The sequence below is a fragment of the Pantherophis guttatus genome, chromosome 3 (genome assembly GCF_059756535.1).
Source record: "Pantherophis guttatus breed Tessera chromosome 3, ASM5975653v1, whole genome shotgun sequence".
NCBI lineage: Eukaryota > Metazoa > Chordata > Lepidosauria > Squamata > Colubridae > Pantherophis > Pantherophis guttatus.
In genome coordinates, this window is record NC_142065.1 from 115621130 (window position 1) to 115639479 (window position 18350).

The 18350-nt window shown below is 40.3% G+C and overlaps 1 protein-coding gene and 1 pseudogene across 6 annotated transcripts in view; one reads left to right on the forward strand and one right to left on the reverse strand.

Annotated features, from left to right (window-relative positions):
* PCDH1 (protocadherin 1) overlaps nt 1-18350 on the forward strand; it is a 371266-nt gene that overhangs the window by 313403 nt on the left and 39513 nt on the right. For all 5 annotated transcript variants that reach the window (XM_060686449.2, XM_087891198.1, XM_060686452.2 and 2 more), the window contains exon 4: nt 11082-11301. In XM_060686449.2, the coding sequence (XP_060542432.2) occupies nt 11082-11301 (220 nt within the window). The remainder of the gene's footprint in view (nt 1-11081; nt 11302-18350) is intronic.
* LOC148114781 (uncharacterized) lies at nt 1490-3321 on the reverse strand (annotated as a pseudogene). The gene has a single exon (XR_015733534.1). The product of XR_015733534.1 is annotated as an uncharacterized LOC148114781 (transcript).

Here is an 18350-nt window from a genome sequence, read left to right on the forward strand (position 1 = left end):
CTCATATTAAGACCTACCTAGTGGCGATAAAAACGGCAAAGTTTAATTATTTTTCCATTCTTATCGCAACTGCAGATAACCGCCCAGCCGCCCTGTTCAGGGTGACCCGCTCCCTGCTCCATCCGGGAGCGAGGGAGGACCCCTTGGAGGGCAGGGCTGAAGATTTTGTGCAGTATCTGCATGACAAAGTCGCTCAAATTCGGGAAGGCCTGGACTCTGACTGGGTAGATAAAGACGGGGTGACGGAGACAGGTCTTGAGAGTGTTATCTGGGAGGAGTTTGACCCAGTGACCCCTGAAGACGTGGATAGGATTCTGGGTAGACTTAGTGTGGCCACTTGTTTATTGGACCCGTGTCCCTCCTGGTTGGTGTTGGCTTCCCGGGAGGTTACACGAGGCTGGCTCCAGGGGGTTGTTAATGCTTCTTTGAGAGAGGGCTACTTTCCCGCCGCCTTGAAAGAGGTGGTGGTGAGGCCCCTCCTCAAGAAGCCCTCCCTGGACCCGGCTGTTTTAGCAAATTATCATCCAGTCTCCAACCTTCGCTTTCTGGCGAAGGTTGTTGAGAGTGTGGTGGCGCGACAGTTTTCCCAGTACCTGGATGAAGCGGTTTATCTCGATCCGTTCCAGTCGGGCTTCAGGCCTAGGCACAGCACGGAAACGGCATTGGTCGCATTGGTTGATGATCTCTGGAGGGCTCGGGACAGGGGCTGTTCCTCTGTCCTGGTCCTGTTAGATCTCTCAGCGGCTTTTGATACCATCGACCATGGTATCATGCTGCGCCGGTTGGAGGGGTTAGGGGTGGGGGGCACCGTGTTGCGATGGTTCTCCTCCTTCCTCTCTGACCGGTCGCAGTTTGTGTTGACAGGGGGCCAGAGGGCGACCCAGAGGCGCCTTGTATGTGGGGTGCTGCAAGGGTCGGTCCTCTCGCCCCTTCTGTTCAACATTTATGTGAAGCCTCTGGGTGAGATCATCCATGGTTTCGGGGTGAAGTACCATCAGTACGCTGATGACACTCAGCTGTACATCTCCACCCCGGACCACCCCAATGATGCCCTTGAAGTGATGTCCCGATGTCTGGAGGCCGTACGGATTTGGATGGGGAGAAACAGGCTCAAGCTCAACCCATCCAAGACCAAGTGGCTGTGGCTTCCAGCGTCCCGATATAGTCAGTTGGTGCCATCTCTGACTATTGGGGGCAAGTCGTTGGCCCTCACAGAGAGGGCTCACAACTTGGGTGTCCTCCTGGATGCACGGCTGTCTGTAGAAGAGCATGTGACGGCCGTGGCCAGGGGGGCTTTTTATCAGGTTCGCCTGATTTGCCAGTTGCGTCCCTTTCTGGATCAGGACTCCTTACGCACGGTCACTCATGCCCTCGTCACTTCCCGCTTGGACTACTGCAATGCTTTCTACATGGGGCTCTGTTGCATTCGTTTCCCGGAGGCTGAAGACGTGTGTGATGTATGAAAGGAAAACATCCATGGATAGCAGAGTTGAGAGTAGAATCAACAGCAGAATCAACAGCAACTTTATTGAGCATCAGACATAGTTTATATAGTTTCTACGTTTCTCAGTTCTCACCTACTATGCGTGTTACTTTATTATTGGTTAACAAATCTCCAAGGCACAATAATTGGTTAGTAATTACATCATTGGTTTTCATGAGAAAATGCATGTATTCACACACAATGATAGCTACACAAGATACACTGAAAGCGGCAAATGTTACAGGTTATACATTGTTTCACCCTGTGTCCTTGTACATGCTAGAAACACTGCTCAAAGATGAGAATTGCTGATGTTTGCAATTTCGTGTAACTGCAGTTCCAAAAACCATACAGATGAACCCTGTAATAACCCTACATTTCCTCGCTTTTTATTTTAATGAAGGAAAACGAAATTTATCAAGAGCACGCCATTGAATCACATTTAAAGTAGGTTGAGGTGACTTACGAAACATTGCAAAAAATGCAGGAATACATTGCATACAACAACAAAAAAGTATAAGTAATGCAAGTACAATTACACCATAGAAAAACAATTGTTTTAACCAAGCAAGATCAGGTAACCAATCAGTTAACCAAGCAAAAGGAGAAAATTCCACATGTACATTATTTTTTATATCAGCTTGTAAATTAGCTAATTCATCTTCAATAGTCTTATTAAGTGAATGAAAATGCACAGCACAAGCACGTTGACCAACCAAGGTACAAAATCCACCTTGACGAGCTAACAAATAGTCTATGGCAAAACGTTGTTGAATCAAATCTTGATTTAGTTCTTCGATTTCATTTTGCAAATCTCGAACAATGGCAGCAGTAGCGTTAATAGATTTCTCCAATCGACATGTTAGTCCCAGAATAGAATGTCTATTTTCTTGAGCTATTATTCCTGGATATGATCCCAAAGTAATAGTTCCAGTTATGGCTCCAGCTAAAGCATGTCCAAAAGTAGGCAATGAAGAAAGTTGAGTATCAATAATAATTTCATCAGAACAGGTTGATCCCATGACTGCACGTCTCCTTCGAGTTGACAATCTATCAGAAACACCTATTTGTACAGGTAAAGACAAATATCCAATTGCAGCACATTGATAGTTTTGAGGGTGTACATTTGTTGCATATTTATCAAAGAAAAACCACATAGCAGGATCTTTTAATTGCCATCCAGCACAGATTGATCCACTTGATCCCATATCAGAGACATCAGTAACTTGAAAAATAGGAAAATCATCAGGATACATATCAGGTACAATATTATGTCCTTGTGATGTTTCATTAATATTACCCCATAACCATTATTTCTGAGTACAATAACTATAATTCCCTACTTTATCTAAAATACGTTTAGCTTTTGAATAATCAGACCATTTATTAAGCCAATTATGACGAGCATAACAACAAAAACATAAACCTCTAGTAAATTGATTAATACGAAGATACTTCCATTTAACTAAATTTAATTCATACGGAGGAGTAGAAAATAACCAAGAAGAAGAAATATGTTGAAGTTGCGAAACAATGAAAGCAGAAGACTTAACTAAATTAGGAATAAAGGCAACTTGACCAAAAGCCATAGGAGGTTCATAATATAAAGTTACATTATTACCATGAATTAAAAACATATATTGAGCATGACGAATCCAAAGATTAGGACTAAGAGGAAAATCAATAATTGCTTCAGAATTAGCAGAAAATAGAGAGAGAAAACAAAAGAAAAAACAGCACATAAGAAAGGACTTGTTGAATCGTTGTTGAACTTCAAATTGGTCCCAAGTCAAGAGTGGAGGATGTTGTAACTTGAGAGTTTTCATTTGTTTTTCCATGATAAGGACGAACACATCGGCCTGGAATCCACACAGCTTTTTTCGTTTGCAGATCTTCAATTGCAGCGTAACCACGACCCCAGGTTATAAGTTTTGTAGGTCCACACCAGGCAGGATCAGGAAGTTGACGATAGAGTACCAAAGGTCGTGAAACAGGATCCTGAATATGAAAATGTAAATTGACTGGAATTTCTGAAAAGGAATCTAAAAATGTTAAGTAATTCCATGCATACAAAGCAATAGAGATCAAATTTTGAATCTTTCGCAAATGGAATGGACCAGATTCAGTTTTTATTAATTTAGTCAATGTAGCTTTGAATGTACGATGAGCTCGCTCAATGAAAGCTTGCCCTTGGGAATTGTAAGGAATTCCATGTATCAATTGAATGTTCCATTGTTGACAGAAAGAAGTAAATTCCTTACTAGTATATGCTGGACCATTGTCAGTTTTCAATTGACTTGGTCTTCCCATGACAGAAAAAGCAGAAAGACAATGAGACACTGCATCAGAAGTGCGTTCATGTCTAGAAGCAGTAACCCATAAAAAATGAGAATATGTGTCAATTGTTGCATGTAAATATGTGTATGGCTTAAAAGTAGCAAATTGTGTGACATCCATTTGCCAAATTTGGTTGGCTTTTGTTCCTCGAGGATTTACTCCCATAGGAAAAGGAACTGCAAATTGTTGACAAGAAGTACATCCCCGGACAATATCACGAGCCTGGGAGATAGGAACAGAAAATTATTTAGCCAAAGATTTAGCATTTTGATGAAAATATGAATGACTAGCAACAGGATCGGAAAAAAGAATTGTGACATCTTTTAGAGTTTCATCAGCTTGTCTGTTTCCTTCAGTCAAAGAATTTTGAAAAGGAGTATGGCTCCTAATGTGCTCAACATATAAAGGAAAGACACGTTCTTCCAAAACATGTTTTAAAGATAAAAATAAAGACAAAAGATTAACATCAAGAGAAACAGAACAATATGCATAAGGAAGAGATTGCATTGCAAGAAAGACATATTTTGTATCAACAATTAAGTTAATAGGTTGATCAGAAAACAATCTCAAAGCCAAAATAACAGCTGCCAACTCAGAACATTGGGCAGATGTCTGAGTAGAAGTAAATTTAGAAAACCATTGTTGACCATCCGTCCAAACCACAACACCACGAGTAGGTGATCCATCTGTGAACACTGTTAAAGCTTCAGGAAGTGGAGAACGAGTAAAAATAGAAGAAAATGAAAAAATTAATGTATTTGTAATAACTATTCTAGGATCTTTAGGTAAAGAATATTGAATATCACCAAGATATTGAGAAAAAGCAATTTGATATGAATCAGAAACAGTCATTAAATGTTCATGTTCAAGTTTAGTATGAGTGAAAGCAATACCATCCAAATCATGACCTATTAATTGCAAAGATCTTCGTCGTGCTTTCATGATCAATTCTTCTAAGGCTTGTTGATAAGGAAAAATATTTCTAGGAGGAGAAGCAGACAAATTCAACCATTCATGAATATGAATCGTTTTTTTCAGTAAAAGGAGAATAAAGACAACCAGTAGGTAAAGGTGAAGTAGGAAGAATTGCTAACCATAATTTAGTAGCTATAGAGACAATTCTATCAACATATCTCAGTTTAAGTTTATTTAGAATGTTTTGAAGACATTTCTTTTGCAAAGCAGTAAGAGACACCAGATCGTCAGGATGCTTAGAACCTTTTAACAAGGAAAAGAGAGGTAACATTTCTCCTGTAGAAATTTGAAAATATGGACGAGCCCAATTGATTGTACCTAAAAGTTTTTGCCATTGGACCAAAGTATATGAAGATTGCACTTTAAGTTCAGGTAAGATAGGAATGGAAGAAGATTGTAAAACTTTAAATCCCAAATATGAATAAGGTTCAGTACGTTGTATTTTTTCAGGAGCGATGTAGAGCCCTCTGCTGGCTACAATGGTAGTTAACGCTTGTAGCACTTGTTCTTCATCAAAATCAGGACCTGCTATTAAAATATCATCCATGTAGTGATAAACTAGAAAAGAAGGAAATTGAGCACGAAAAGGTTGCAAAGCTTGATCCACAAAATATTGACAAATAGTAGGAGAATTGAGCATACCTTGTGGTAGAACAGACCAATGATATCGTTGTGTAGGTTGACTATTATTTAAAACAGGCACAGTGAAAGCAAATTTTTCTTTATCCTGCGACTGTAAAGGAATGGTGAAAAAACAATCTTTCAAATCTACTACTAACAATTTATAAGATTGTGGGATTAAATTAGGATTAGGTAGGCCACATTGTAAAGGCCCCATTGGTTGAATGCAGTCATTTATTTTTCTCAAATCATGTAAAAAGCGCCATTTACCACTTTTCTTTTTTATAACGAACACAGGAATATTCCAGGGACTAGTGGAAGATTCAATGTGACCAGCAATCAATTGTTCCTGTACCAAGGAATGAAGAGCAATCAATTTTTCAGAAGATAAAGGCCATTGCTCAATCCAAACAGGTGTAGAACAAAGCCATTTAAGAGGAAGTGCCATCATCTAGAATCAAATGAGCATTAAGAAGAGAAAGAAGATCCCTGCCCCAGATGTTAGTATGAATATCTAAAATGTAAGGATGTAAAGAGACAGACTTACCAGCAGAAGTTGTGATGACTATAGGATGAATGCTTTGCCAAGCAGTTGTAGACCCACCAATGCCCCACAAGGAATGAACATCACGTTTAGGCCATTGCACAGGCCACTGTAAAAGGGAGATGACAGTAACATTGGCACCTGTGTCTAATAGACCTTGAAAAGGTTGTTTATTAAGATATAAAGTAAGAAGTGGTCTAAAAGAATTAATAGACTGAAGAAGTCCTATAGAATTAAGAGTTGAACCAAATCCAGAATTACCACGTTGTCCAGTACCTGGATTAGGTACCTTGTAAGGAAGAAAAAGAAGTTGTGCAACAGAAGATCCTTTAGGAAGAAATTGTGGAATATTAACCCAAATTTGCATAAGAATAACTCCAGTGTAATCAGAATCAATAACTCCTGGAACTACAAAACATCCTATTTTATGAGCAGAAGAGCGAGGTAAAATAATACCAACTAATCCAGAAGGGAGAGGACCAGTGTATTGAGAAGAAACAAGTTTAACTTCTAAAGGAAATTTAAAATCCAAGTCTTCTTGAGTAATTAGATCGATCCCAGCGCTACCTGTTGTGGCTGAGGAGGCACAAGAGAGGGAGGAGGAAGGGGGAGAAGATTTACGGGAAAGGCACGTTTTTGTTTCTGGGTGGGTGCCACACCCACCTGCAAGTTTCCCGAATGAAAACGACATTGATTTGCCCAATGAAAACCTTTCTTGCAAATAGGACATTTCTTTGTAGGACGATCACCACCAGTAGATGGCGTTAAATGACAATCTTTCTGAAAATGACCTACTTTACCACATTTGAAACAATTCCCCACAGGCTTTCTTCCTTTCTGAATTGCAGCAGCTAATAAATGCATATTATACGATTGAGATCCAATTTCCTGGCAAACACGTAACATGTCTGCTAAAGTATATTGATTTGTAGCTCTTAAAGGTTGGAGAGCACGTTTACATTCTACATTAGCATTTTCAATAGCCAATTGACGCAATAATTCTGCTGCTGCTTCTTGATTATCCAATTGTTGACGTAGAGCTTTTGAAAGTCTTTCTACAAAATCAGCATAAGGCTCAGTTGTTCCCTGGCGTATGTTAGAAAAACTAATTTTAGGCTCACCAGTTTGTGGAACCTTTAAAAAAGCTCTAAAAGCACACTCAGAAACTACAGATAATGTAGCAGGAGGAAGAACAAGCTGTGTAGGAATGGTTGCAAATTGACCTGATCCAAACAATTGTTCTACTGTGTAAGCACCACCACCACTTAAAGCAGCTGCATGAGAGTGATGTAAATATTCATTTTCCCAAACTACATACTGCATAGAAGTCAAAATCATCCGAAACAATTGCTTCCAATCTTGAGGTACCATAGTATACCCATTCTTAATTCCCTCTAAAAGACCTCTAGTAAAATTCCCAGTAATTCCATAATCAGAAATAGCCTTCTTCAATTCTCGTAAAATTTGAAATGGCAAACCTTCCCATTCTGCAATCTGTTGTCCAGCTTGTGGTCCTGGTTGATATTGCACTGGACATACTGACAACAATTCAGCTAACTCTTCCCCAGAAATAGCAACATCTGCATTACAACTTTCAACCATCTTTTGAAAAGGAGACTTTAGAACATTATTAGAAGGAGGAGGTTTCAATTCAATGTTAGAAAGTTTCTGTTCAGTGTCAGATGAAATAGAAGGAGATTTTAAATTCTTTTGTTCAATACCAGAAGGAACAGAAGAATCAGAAGGAGGTTTTAGAATCTCAGAAGGAGGTCTCAAAATCTCAGAAAGAGGTTTTAAAATCTCAGAAAGGGGCTTCAAAATCTTTTCAAGATCAGTAGTAACAGAAGGTATTTTAGTGTCAGTAGGAGCAGAAGATATTTCAGTGTCAGAAGGAGCAGAAGGTATTACTATATTAGAAGAAACAGAAGAAAATACTTCAGATTTAGAAACTTCAGCTTTAGAATCAGAAGTTAAAACAGTTGCAGGAGATTGAAGAATGTCAGATTTAGAAACTTCAGCTTTATCAGAAGAAGCAGAAGGAAATACTTCAGATTTAGAAACTTCAGCTTTAGAATCAGAAGTTAAAGCTTCTTTAGAGTCAGAAGTCAAAGCTTCCTTTTCAGGCAGAGTGTCAGAAGGAGGTATTTTAGAATCAGAAATCAAAACTTCAGAAGGAGGTGTTAAAGGAGAAGAAAACTCCTCTTCCTTCCTACCAAACATTACTATAGCATGTCTACATAGATGCCAAGCATGCAAAATATCTACCTTTAAACTTGTATTAGAATGCAAAACCTTGCCAACCTTATCCCAATCTGACAATTTCAAAGAACCCCTATCAGGATAGAAAGAAGAAGTTAAGGCAATTTCTCGTACCAGCCGATAAAGAGCCTTCTGTGAAACAGAAAGTTCAGACTTTTTAAGAAGATAAAGTAAATCATCTACATGCTTCCTTTGTTCTTGAGAAAGCGAAAGCATACTTACAAAAATCTTATAAGAGATAAGATCGAGACGGCGCGCCTGTCCTTGCCGGACAAAATATGGGTCCCTGTTCCGGGCGCCAAATGTTGCATTCGTTTCCCGGAGGCTGAAGACGTGTGTGATGTATGAAAGGAAAACATCCACGGATAGCAGAGTTGAGAGTAGAATCAACAGCAGAATCAACAGCAACTTTATTGAGTATCAGACATAGTTTATATAGTTTCTAAGTTTCTCAGTTCTCACCTACTATGCGTGTTACTTTATTATTGGTTAACAAATCTCCAAGGCACAATAATTGGTTAGTAATTACATCATTGGTTTTCATGAGAAAATGCATGTATTCACACACAATGATAGCTACACAAGATACACTGAAAGCGGCAAATGTTACAGGTTATACATTGTTTCACCCTGTGTCCTTGTACATGCTAGAAACACTGCTCAAAGATGAGAATTGCTGATGTTTGCAATTTCGTGTAACTGCAGTTCCAAAAACCATACAGATGAACCCTGTAATAACCCTACAGGGCTCCCCTTGAAGAGTACCCGGAGGCTCCAACTGGTCCAGAATGCAGCCGCGCGGGTGATTATGGGAGCGTCATGGCGCTCCCATGTAACACCTCTCCTGCGTGAGCTGCACTGGCTCCCGGTGGTCCTCCAGGTGCGATTCAAGGTGTTGGTGACTACCTTTGGCTTAGGGCCTGGATATTTATGGGACCGCCTTCTGCCACCGAGAGCCTCCCACCGGCCAGTATGCTCCCACAGAGAGGGTTGTCTCCGAGTGCCGTTGGCCAAACAATGCCGACTGGCGACCCCCAGGGGGAGAGCTTTCTCTGTGGGAGCACCTGCCCACTGGAACGAGCTCCCCCCGGAGATACGGACGATTCCGGACTTACGTACTTTCCGTCGGGCCCTCAAAACCTTTTTATTTCATCAAGTCGGGCTGGCTTAATCTCTCCAATTGTGTATTTTAATTTGGATTTTTAATGGTTGGGCCAAAATGTTTAATTTATTTTTAAATTGTTTTTAAATTTTGTATTTGATGTTTTTTACTTCTGGCTGTTCACCACCCTGAGTCCTTCGGGAGAAGGGCGGTATATAAATTCAAATATTAAATTAAATTAAATTAATAATAAACAATAAATAGAGGAAAAAAGAGTATGTATCCAAAATCCAAAATGTTGAATGTCAAAAGGTGCAAAATCCAAAAAAGAAAAGAAAAATACAATATCCAAATTTTAGTTTTTTTCACATTTCAGGTTTTGAGCAAAAATAGTGGAAAGGAAGAGAAAAGATCCAAAAATTTTCACTCCAAATAGTCAGCAAAAATAGTATAACAGCAGATAATACGTGTAGACAAAAAATAACAATTTAAACAAAATAGTCTTTAATCTATTATTCAGTTGGTAATCTTTTTTCTTTTTCCCCTTCTCCTCTTTTACTCCCAATAAGTCAAAAGACAGTTTATCTCAAATGTTACTCAAGGTCATTCTTTGTTCTCGCCACACATCCAAGAAAAAAAAAGAGATTTCTTTTTCACCATCAGATGGTACTATATAACTTCACAACTTACTTTCACTGATCTGAAGTCTATTTGTTCCGACTTAGACCTTTCCAGTATCTATTTTAAAGTCCAAAATACATCCGTATTTCAATCTAAATTCACTTTGCCCAATCTGCTTTCCATTATTTTCCAAATCAATTCATATTCTTTAAGAAAATTAATTTTTATTTGCAGCCATTGCTTTTTCGTCGCTAACCCGGAAATGGGGAGGTAGCCAGATATCCACTTCCTCCCCTTTCGCTCTTGCCGTTCCTTTTCGTTTCTAATTAGTTTTTTTTTTTTTTTTGACAGTTCAGGTTATGTGTTAAAAAGTAGAGGTCTTATTTCCAAGACAGAAGTTTCTTTCTCATCCAGATGTTGTGCCTTGTTTCCTCTTTCGTTCCCTTCACTCGTTACCACTCCGGCTTTGTGACAGCTCTCAATGGCTGTCTTCCCAGCTGCAGAGTTGGCTATGGTCCCCTCTGGACCCCCAAAACAGCTATGATATCGGCGCTCACTCCGGAGCCCCGAAGTTCACGTCGTTCCGCCATGTCACAGGCCATGCACCACCCCCACCACCCCGGTAGTATGCATTTCTATGAAGCAAGATCTATAGACACACAGTAATCTATTTGCATCAATACTCTTTTTATTACTTTATTTTGTTTTATTGTATTTTACACACTATGATATATGTTGTACCACAGGTACACAATATATCATAGAATATATCGTGGTTACAACAATAACCATTTGTGGTTATAACAAACTTTTTTACAAAGCATCAAAATCCAAAAATTTTGAATTCTTTTATTATTTTAAGAACAGAAATGCCTGTCCATGACTCAGTAATATAATTGCTAATTTGATGATGTTCTACCAGAAGTTAACAACTGACAGTCAATTATTACTGTGGACATATTTGCCTTAAATTCTGTACACTCTATAATCTTGTCTATAATTTAGGTAGATTTTCTTTAATGGAAACATATATATTAGATTTCATTGTAGAATATTTTGGGGTCACTTATTGAAGATACATCTTTTTACTGTACTTGTGTTGAACAGATTAATTAAGGATTTTGCTTTGCTTTTTGCAGTTACCTCATCGCCGAGTGACATTCTCTGCAGCCAATCAAGCTCAAGATCTGCAGGATCCCTCCCAGCACAGTTACTATGACAGTGGCCTTGAAGAGTCAGAAACACCTAGCAGCAAATCTTCATCAGGGCCTCGGATAGGGCCTCTGGCCTTACCTGAGGACCACTATGAACGCACCACACCTGATGGCAGCATTGGTGAGATGGAACACCCTGAGAATGGTAAGAAACTTACAGCAAATTAAAAAGCCCTCTAGTAAAGTACATCTAATTGGCAAAGAATTTGTACTACTTTTACCCAAGAATGATATTGGGAACTAATTGTTCATCATGCTGGAAATTTTTTTGCAGATTTTTATTGCAGGTGATTGAGGCACAGAAAATAATTAATTAATTATTCCACCCATCTCACTATTGAAGCAATTCTGGACAGCTCAAATGAATGAGAAGAAAAAGAAAGTGAAAAGCATACTGAAATAAGATTTTAGGTTTGAAGAACTGTCAATAAATGACTGCATTTGCCCCATTCTTTACCATAGATTTTCTACTCTATAGAACTTCCTTCTCACATAGAGCAGGCTTTCTTTAATGTCATCATTTCAGGATGGAGAGTAAAAAATATTTCTTGATTAATGAGACATTAACAATTTCTTGCATCCAAGTATTTAAATCTCTCTTGAAGCTTATCCAGAATGAGAAGCAAAGGACAAGAAAAGTCAAGAGAGCAACTGGGTAGTCTTATGCTTACAAATATCTAGTTTGCTTCCTCAAGCTGCAAACAGAAATTATGCCTAAAGATTCTGGCCAGGGATTATCACCTGTCTCCAGCGTTACATCAAGTTAGAAATTAATGCAAGTGAATGTATTCTCGAAGCAAACTATACATGTTTTGTAATAACATATTTATCACTTCAGATCTCCATAGACAGTTATGAGAAAGCCAACTTGATGTAATGGTAAAGTTACCAGATTAGAATCACTGGTTTCCAACTCATCAGCTTCTGTCTTCATATATACCTAACAATGTATCAATCTCTAATAAGACATACTATGAATTATTCTCATCTACGGTATAATGTGATCAAGTGCAGAGAAAAACCAGACATATTTTACCATGATTACCAAAGTTAGATGGACCAGATCTAATTTTGCTGTCCCGATCCATACTAAATATAGCACCAGCAAGATGTAGAATCATGGTCTTCCAGATTCTCAAGTTGAACCAAACCTTTTACGTACTGTACATTTTAAGCACATATCTCCCAGTCTTTAAATCAGAAAGAAGATAATCAGATTTCCTTTAACTTAAAAAGGTGAAAGGAAATCTCTAGAATGTAAACCATGGAGGCAAGTAGATCAGGCAGGCAGACAAACAGGCAGCTCTGTCTTTTGTTTTGCAGTCCATGGCTCCCAATTTCTCTGCAAAAAAGCTAATTGTCTCGTTATGTCATACCTACAGGCTTTTGCTATAAGTTCCTTAAAGGGTGATATGCCTGGAGAATTTGTTTGTTTATTAAATTTATATGAAACCTATCTCACAGGTCAAGGCAACTCTCAGTAGCTTACAGTGTAATAAACCATAAAGACATAAAACAGATTAGAATTACAAACCAGCAGTGGTACTTTCTTTATCACTGCACCAATCACCTCCAGAACTGAAATTTATTGCCATGCCTATTACAAAGTCTGACCACTGAAGGAAAGGAAAGGCTTGCTGGAAGGGAATGAAATTGGAGATTATCTGTTTCTTTCTCTTCCTTTCTTATCTTTTACATATATACCCCTATTATTCTTAATGGTAGTAGCTAGAGGTATCTCCATTCAACTTCATTACTAATTTTATCACCAGAAACCCAATTCACAACTGATACAGATAGTCCTCACTTACCAACTGTTTCAGCAATTATTCAAAGCTATATCAGTGCTAAAAAAATATCTTTGCCACCAATACTCTCATTTATAGTGGTTACAACATTCCATGGTCATATAATTGCCATTTGCGTGTTTCATCAGTATCCCACAGCCACATGATCACCATTTGCATGTTTTGCATTTGACGCACATTTACAACTGCTGCAGTGTCCCACAGTCATGTGATTGCCATTCATGTCTTGGACTAGACTTCCAAGGTCCCTTCCAACTCTCTTAATCTGTAAAACATTTTCCATAAACTAATAATCTAAATTGTTTTTCTGTATAAGCATTTTGCAATTGAAAATCATGATTTACCAGGAAAGAAAGTAATGGACTAAGAAGGAAGGAGCATTCACATGTTCTTTCATCATGCAATGCTATAAGTTACATAAGAAACAGGAAGAATGGCTGCTACATGGGACAGTTCTCGAAAAGAAGGGTAGTCTCAAATAGCAAGTGTCTTACTCAAGCCAGTGCAGGAGAGCTAGTTTCTTCCTTTATGCAGCCAGCGGATGTATGAAAGCTCTCTTCCACTAACTATTTCAGAATAGTAATATGCCTTAAACCAACCCCATATAACTGCTGAGCTATCTTCAGTTTGTAGCAGAAAACGGAATTATTGTTTCTTAAAACGTCCACTTTGAAAACAAAGATTTTTTTCATTCTCTGTGACCATTTCATTTCATTTTTTAATTTTAATATTAAAAATCTTAAGTATAATACTACAATGAAAACAAATTCAGTTTGAAAGTTTATAATACTAAGAATAATTGACATAACAAAGAAAATTTATCAGGTATTTTCTGATTTGATTCAAGAAACACCATCTGTTTTCCTTTTGTTATTGTTTTTTAAGTAAATATACTGCTTCTGAAGATTGAAAGAGAACCATCATCATTTTTGGATCTGTCTCTCTGAGGCTTAGTAAAATGGGCCAGCTGTTGATGAGATTCCCTACTGTGTGATCCCAGCACTTCCTTCAAATCTAATCTGCTTAAAATTAGTTAGGGAGTATTCCACTTAGCTCCAAGACCTTCTTTTACTTTGAATTTTATTTTATTTTCCAAATTCCACTTTTGTTAAGTTTGGTCTTTTCCTTTCCCTCCAACTGAAAGGGGAGAAAACAAAGGTGTGGTACCTCATGAGAAGCAGACAGACTACCTTAACAAAGTAGACTGAGACTGACTGAGCTGAAATCAACGAAATGCTTGCTGACTTGCTTGCTGGGGCAGGCTGGGGAGCTATGTGGGATTGGAAAGGTAGCTTGGCAAATGAATGTTTGCCAGCATTTGCTGAGACTTCCTAGGGCATAGGAGGCAGTTGCAGAACCATGTGGTTCTGGGTTTGCTTGCTGCCCTGCAAATCCAAAAGGACAAAGGAAAGAGAGATAGGCAGGTGGGGGTAGTTGAAGGCAGTCCCTTATCTTAATGAGGATTGGGCTGGGAGGGACCCCGGAATGGCTTGGCTTGGGCCACGTAGGTACTTGCTTAACAATCCATGATTCTCAATCAACCGCAATAAAGAGAGTGTAAGGACCTGCCCCAGCTGGTCCCTCAGGAAAGCAAAACTCTTGAATCCATTAAGTTGAATCAAAATAACTTTTACTGAGAGAAAGTGATTGCAGTAAAGTCAGGCGGAATCTGAAAAGTCATACAATCATACAGGGATACAATCAAGATCAAGTGAGGTACTAATACTACTCTATAAAGCCTTAGTAAGTAAGACCACACCTAGAATACTGCATCCAGTTTTGGTCATCACACTATAAAAAAGATGTTGAGACTCTAGAAAAAGTGCAGAGGAGAGCAACCAAGATGATTAGGGTACTGGAGACTAAAACATATGAAAAATGGTTACATGGACTGGGTATGGCTAGTCTAGTGAAGAGAAGGACCAGGGGGGAGATGATAGCAGTCTTCCAATATTTGAGGGGCTGCCACAGAGAGGAGGGGGTGAAGCTGTTTTCCAAAGCACCTAAAGGCCAGACAAGGAATAATGGATGGAAACTGACCAAGGAGAGATTCAATGAGGAGGAACTTTCTGACAGTGAGAATAATCAACTAATGGAACAGCTTCCTTCGGAAGTGGTGGGAGCTTCATCACTTGAGATTTTCAAGAAAAGATTGGACTGCCATTTGTCAGAAATGGTGTACACGTACAGGTGGCACACGTAGCCATATCACTGGGCATGTGAGCTCAGCTCCGGTGCGCACCGGCCAACTGATTTTCGGGCCTTTTGGGCCCGCCAGAAGTGGGGAAACAGGCTGTTTCCTGCCTCCGGAGGGCCTCGGGGGGTGGTGGGGAAGGCTCATTTTTTGCCGTCCCCAGCCTCCAGAGCCTCTCTAGGAGTCTGGGGAGAGCGAAAATGGCCTCGGAGGTCCTCGGGAGGCTGAAAACAGCCCCTTTGCCAACTTCCGGAAGTTGGCAAATGAGCCATTTTTGGCCTCCCAAGGACCTCTGTGGGGGTGGGGAAGGCCGTTTTCGCCCTCCCCAGACTCCTAGAGAGGCTCTGGAGGCTGGGGACAGCAAAAAATGGGCCTTCCAGTCCCACCGGAAGTTGGCAAACGGGCCATTTCTGGCCTCTGGAGGACCTCCATGGGGGTAGGGAAGGCCATTTTCTCCCTCCTCAGACTGCTAGAAAGGCTCTGGAGCCCGGCAAGAGAGAAAAATGGGCCTACCAGGCCATCACGTGCCAGGAGTGCGGGGGGTCGCACGCACATGCGCGGGGTCGGGGCACATAGAATTATAGGTGTGGACACATGTGAGAACCCCCCTGCCCCCCCCTCCTGGCACGCCATGACAAAAAGGTTAGCCATCACTGGTGTAGGGTCTCCTGCTTGAGCGGGGGCTTGACTAGATGACCTATAAGGTCCCTTCCAACTCTGTTAATATCTTTCCATCTTCCTAATTGGGATACTGTATGAAAATGCCTTGATGTGTGTTAGTTGTGATAGTTGGCCACCTTACTTCAGACATTCCAATCAACTGAGGAGTGAAACAGAGTTTTATTCTAGCTCTCCTATTTAATATCTATGTCAATTCAACAGTAATTGTCTTAACCAAAAAGGAATTTCACCATCCTAAACTTGGTGACTGGAATATGGTACTGCTACTGTATATGACAATGATGTAGCAATTTTTTCATTCATGTAAGTGGGCCTCAGGAAAATCTGTGGGCCTTAGTGGAGTTGTGTAAGGAGGAAGAGTTTTCCATTAATAACTCTAAAACCAAAATTACAGCTTTCTCAAGAAGACTTTGTTGTCCCCCAAATCATGGAAAATTGGAAATAAAATTGAATTTTGATGTTGTTCAGTCACTAAGTCGTGTCTACTCTTCACAACCCCATGGACCATAGCACTCTAGGCCCATGGTCCTACACTGTCTCCTGGAATTTAAAATTGAATAAATTCCAGCATTTAAATATGGTGTGATTTTTCAAGTTCTCAAACCTTGGCAGTAATAAGCTATAGCAATTTCTGCCAAAGCCAAGAAACTGGGCCTGCAGAGGATTTGGGAGGCCTGCAGAGTGCTTCTGGGGCTGGGGAGGGAAAAAGCGCCCCCGTTTTTGCAAAAAAAAAAGTCCGTTTTTGGCCTCCCAACCCCCCATGTGTTGCATTTTTGCTCTCCCTAGTCCCCAGGAGCACTCTGCAGGCCTCCCAAACCCTGTTTTTGGCAAAAACGGGATGCATGGGGAGGGGTTTCAGAAGGCCAAAAATGGCTGTATTCGGTGTATAACCAACATTTCCACCCTCTTTTGGGGAGGGGGAATGCGTCTTATACTCTGAAAAGTATGGTACCTATTGCCAAGTAACACCCCCAACAAAATCAAACTCCGAGGCCTGAATTTCCTCAAAGCTATTTTTTATTGGAGATGTCATATTGGCACATCTGGGAAAACCTGAATCTGAGCTTCCAGGTTTTCCTCACCCAAAAGAAAGTTCAAGTCCTTGCCCATCACCCACATGTCCATCACATGAACCAATCAGGTATCCTCCGGAACAGAAGATACCTCCCCAGTCTTCTCAGCGCAGCTGAAGGGCAAAGTGGCCTTGATTTTCTGGAAAGAATGTATTTTGACTACATATCATCTTCACTCCATACAATCCCCCCTCCCATTTTCCCACAGTAGAATTTGTGGCAGGCCTGAAGGCTCAAAGGTAAAAGATGGCTTCCAGGTCTGACACCTGTCCTGTTAACCCTTTAAAGCCAAAATAATATCTCAGATGCTATATGGTGCAAGGTATGCACTCACAATAATTTAAAGCCAATGCACATTGTTCACTAGTTTCTCTTTTTTAAAAAATTTTTTAAGTAGGAGTGGATGGAAATGTATCAAAAAGAGATCCAACCTAGATCTAAGGAGAAATTTCCTGACAGTGAGAACAATTGATAAGTGGAACAGAAGTTGTGGATGCTCCAACACTAGAAGTTTTTTAGAAGAGATTGGACAGCCATTTGTTCAGAATGGTATAGAACAATGATGGCTAACCTTTTTGCCATCGCGTGCCAAAAGCAGGGGGGAGCATGGGGGGGTCGAGCGCGCACGTGCCCACATCCATAATTCAATGCGCCCTGCTCCCGTGCATGCACACGCGACCCTCCCCAGGGTCCAGAGGCTTTCTAGGAGCCTGGGGAGGGCAAAAACAGCCTTCCCCACTCCCCCGGAAGCCCTCTGGAGGCCAGAAATGGCTCATTTTCCAACTTCCAGAAAGGCCCAAAAGTCAGCTGGCCAGCGCACGATGCAGGCTGGAGCTGAGCTAGGGCAATGCTCATGTGCCCACAGATATGGCTCCGCGTGCCACCTGTGGCACGCGTGCCATAGGTTCATCATCACAGGTATAGAATCTTCTGCTTGAGCAGGAGGTTGCACTAGAATACATGATAGCAGTATTCCAGTATTTGAGGGGCTGCCACAAAGAAGAAGGGGTCAAATTATTCTCCAAAGCACCAGAGGGCAGGACAAAAAACAATGGTTGGAAGCTAATCAAAGAGAGAAGCAACCTGGAATTAAGGAGAAACTTCCTAACAGTGAGGACAATTAACCAGTGGAACAGCTTGCCTTTAGAAATCGTGGGCACTTCATCACTGGATGTTTTTAAGAAGAGTCCAGATAGTCACTGGTATAGGTTCTCCTGCTTGAGCAGGGGGCTGGACTAGAAGACCTACAAGGTCCCTTCCAGCTCATTCTATTCTAACTCAAAGGTCCCTTCCAACTTCGTTATTCTGTATTCTGAAGATTTTATCTTGTATTTATTATTTTTATAAATAACTAGAGTGGTGAATATACCTAATATTCCTTCCGCCTTCTTTTTTCTCCAAAATAGCAACCCTGTTAGGTTGAGAAGGGTGACTGGCC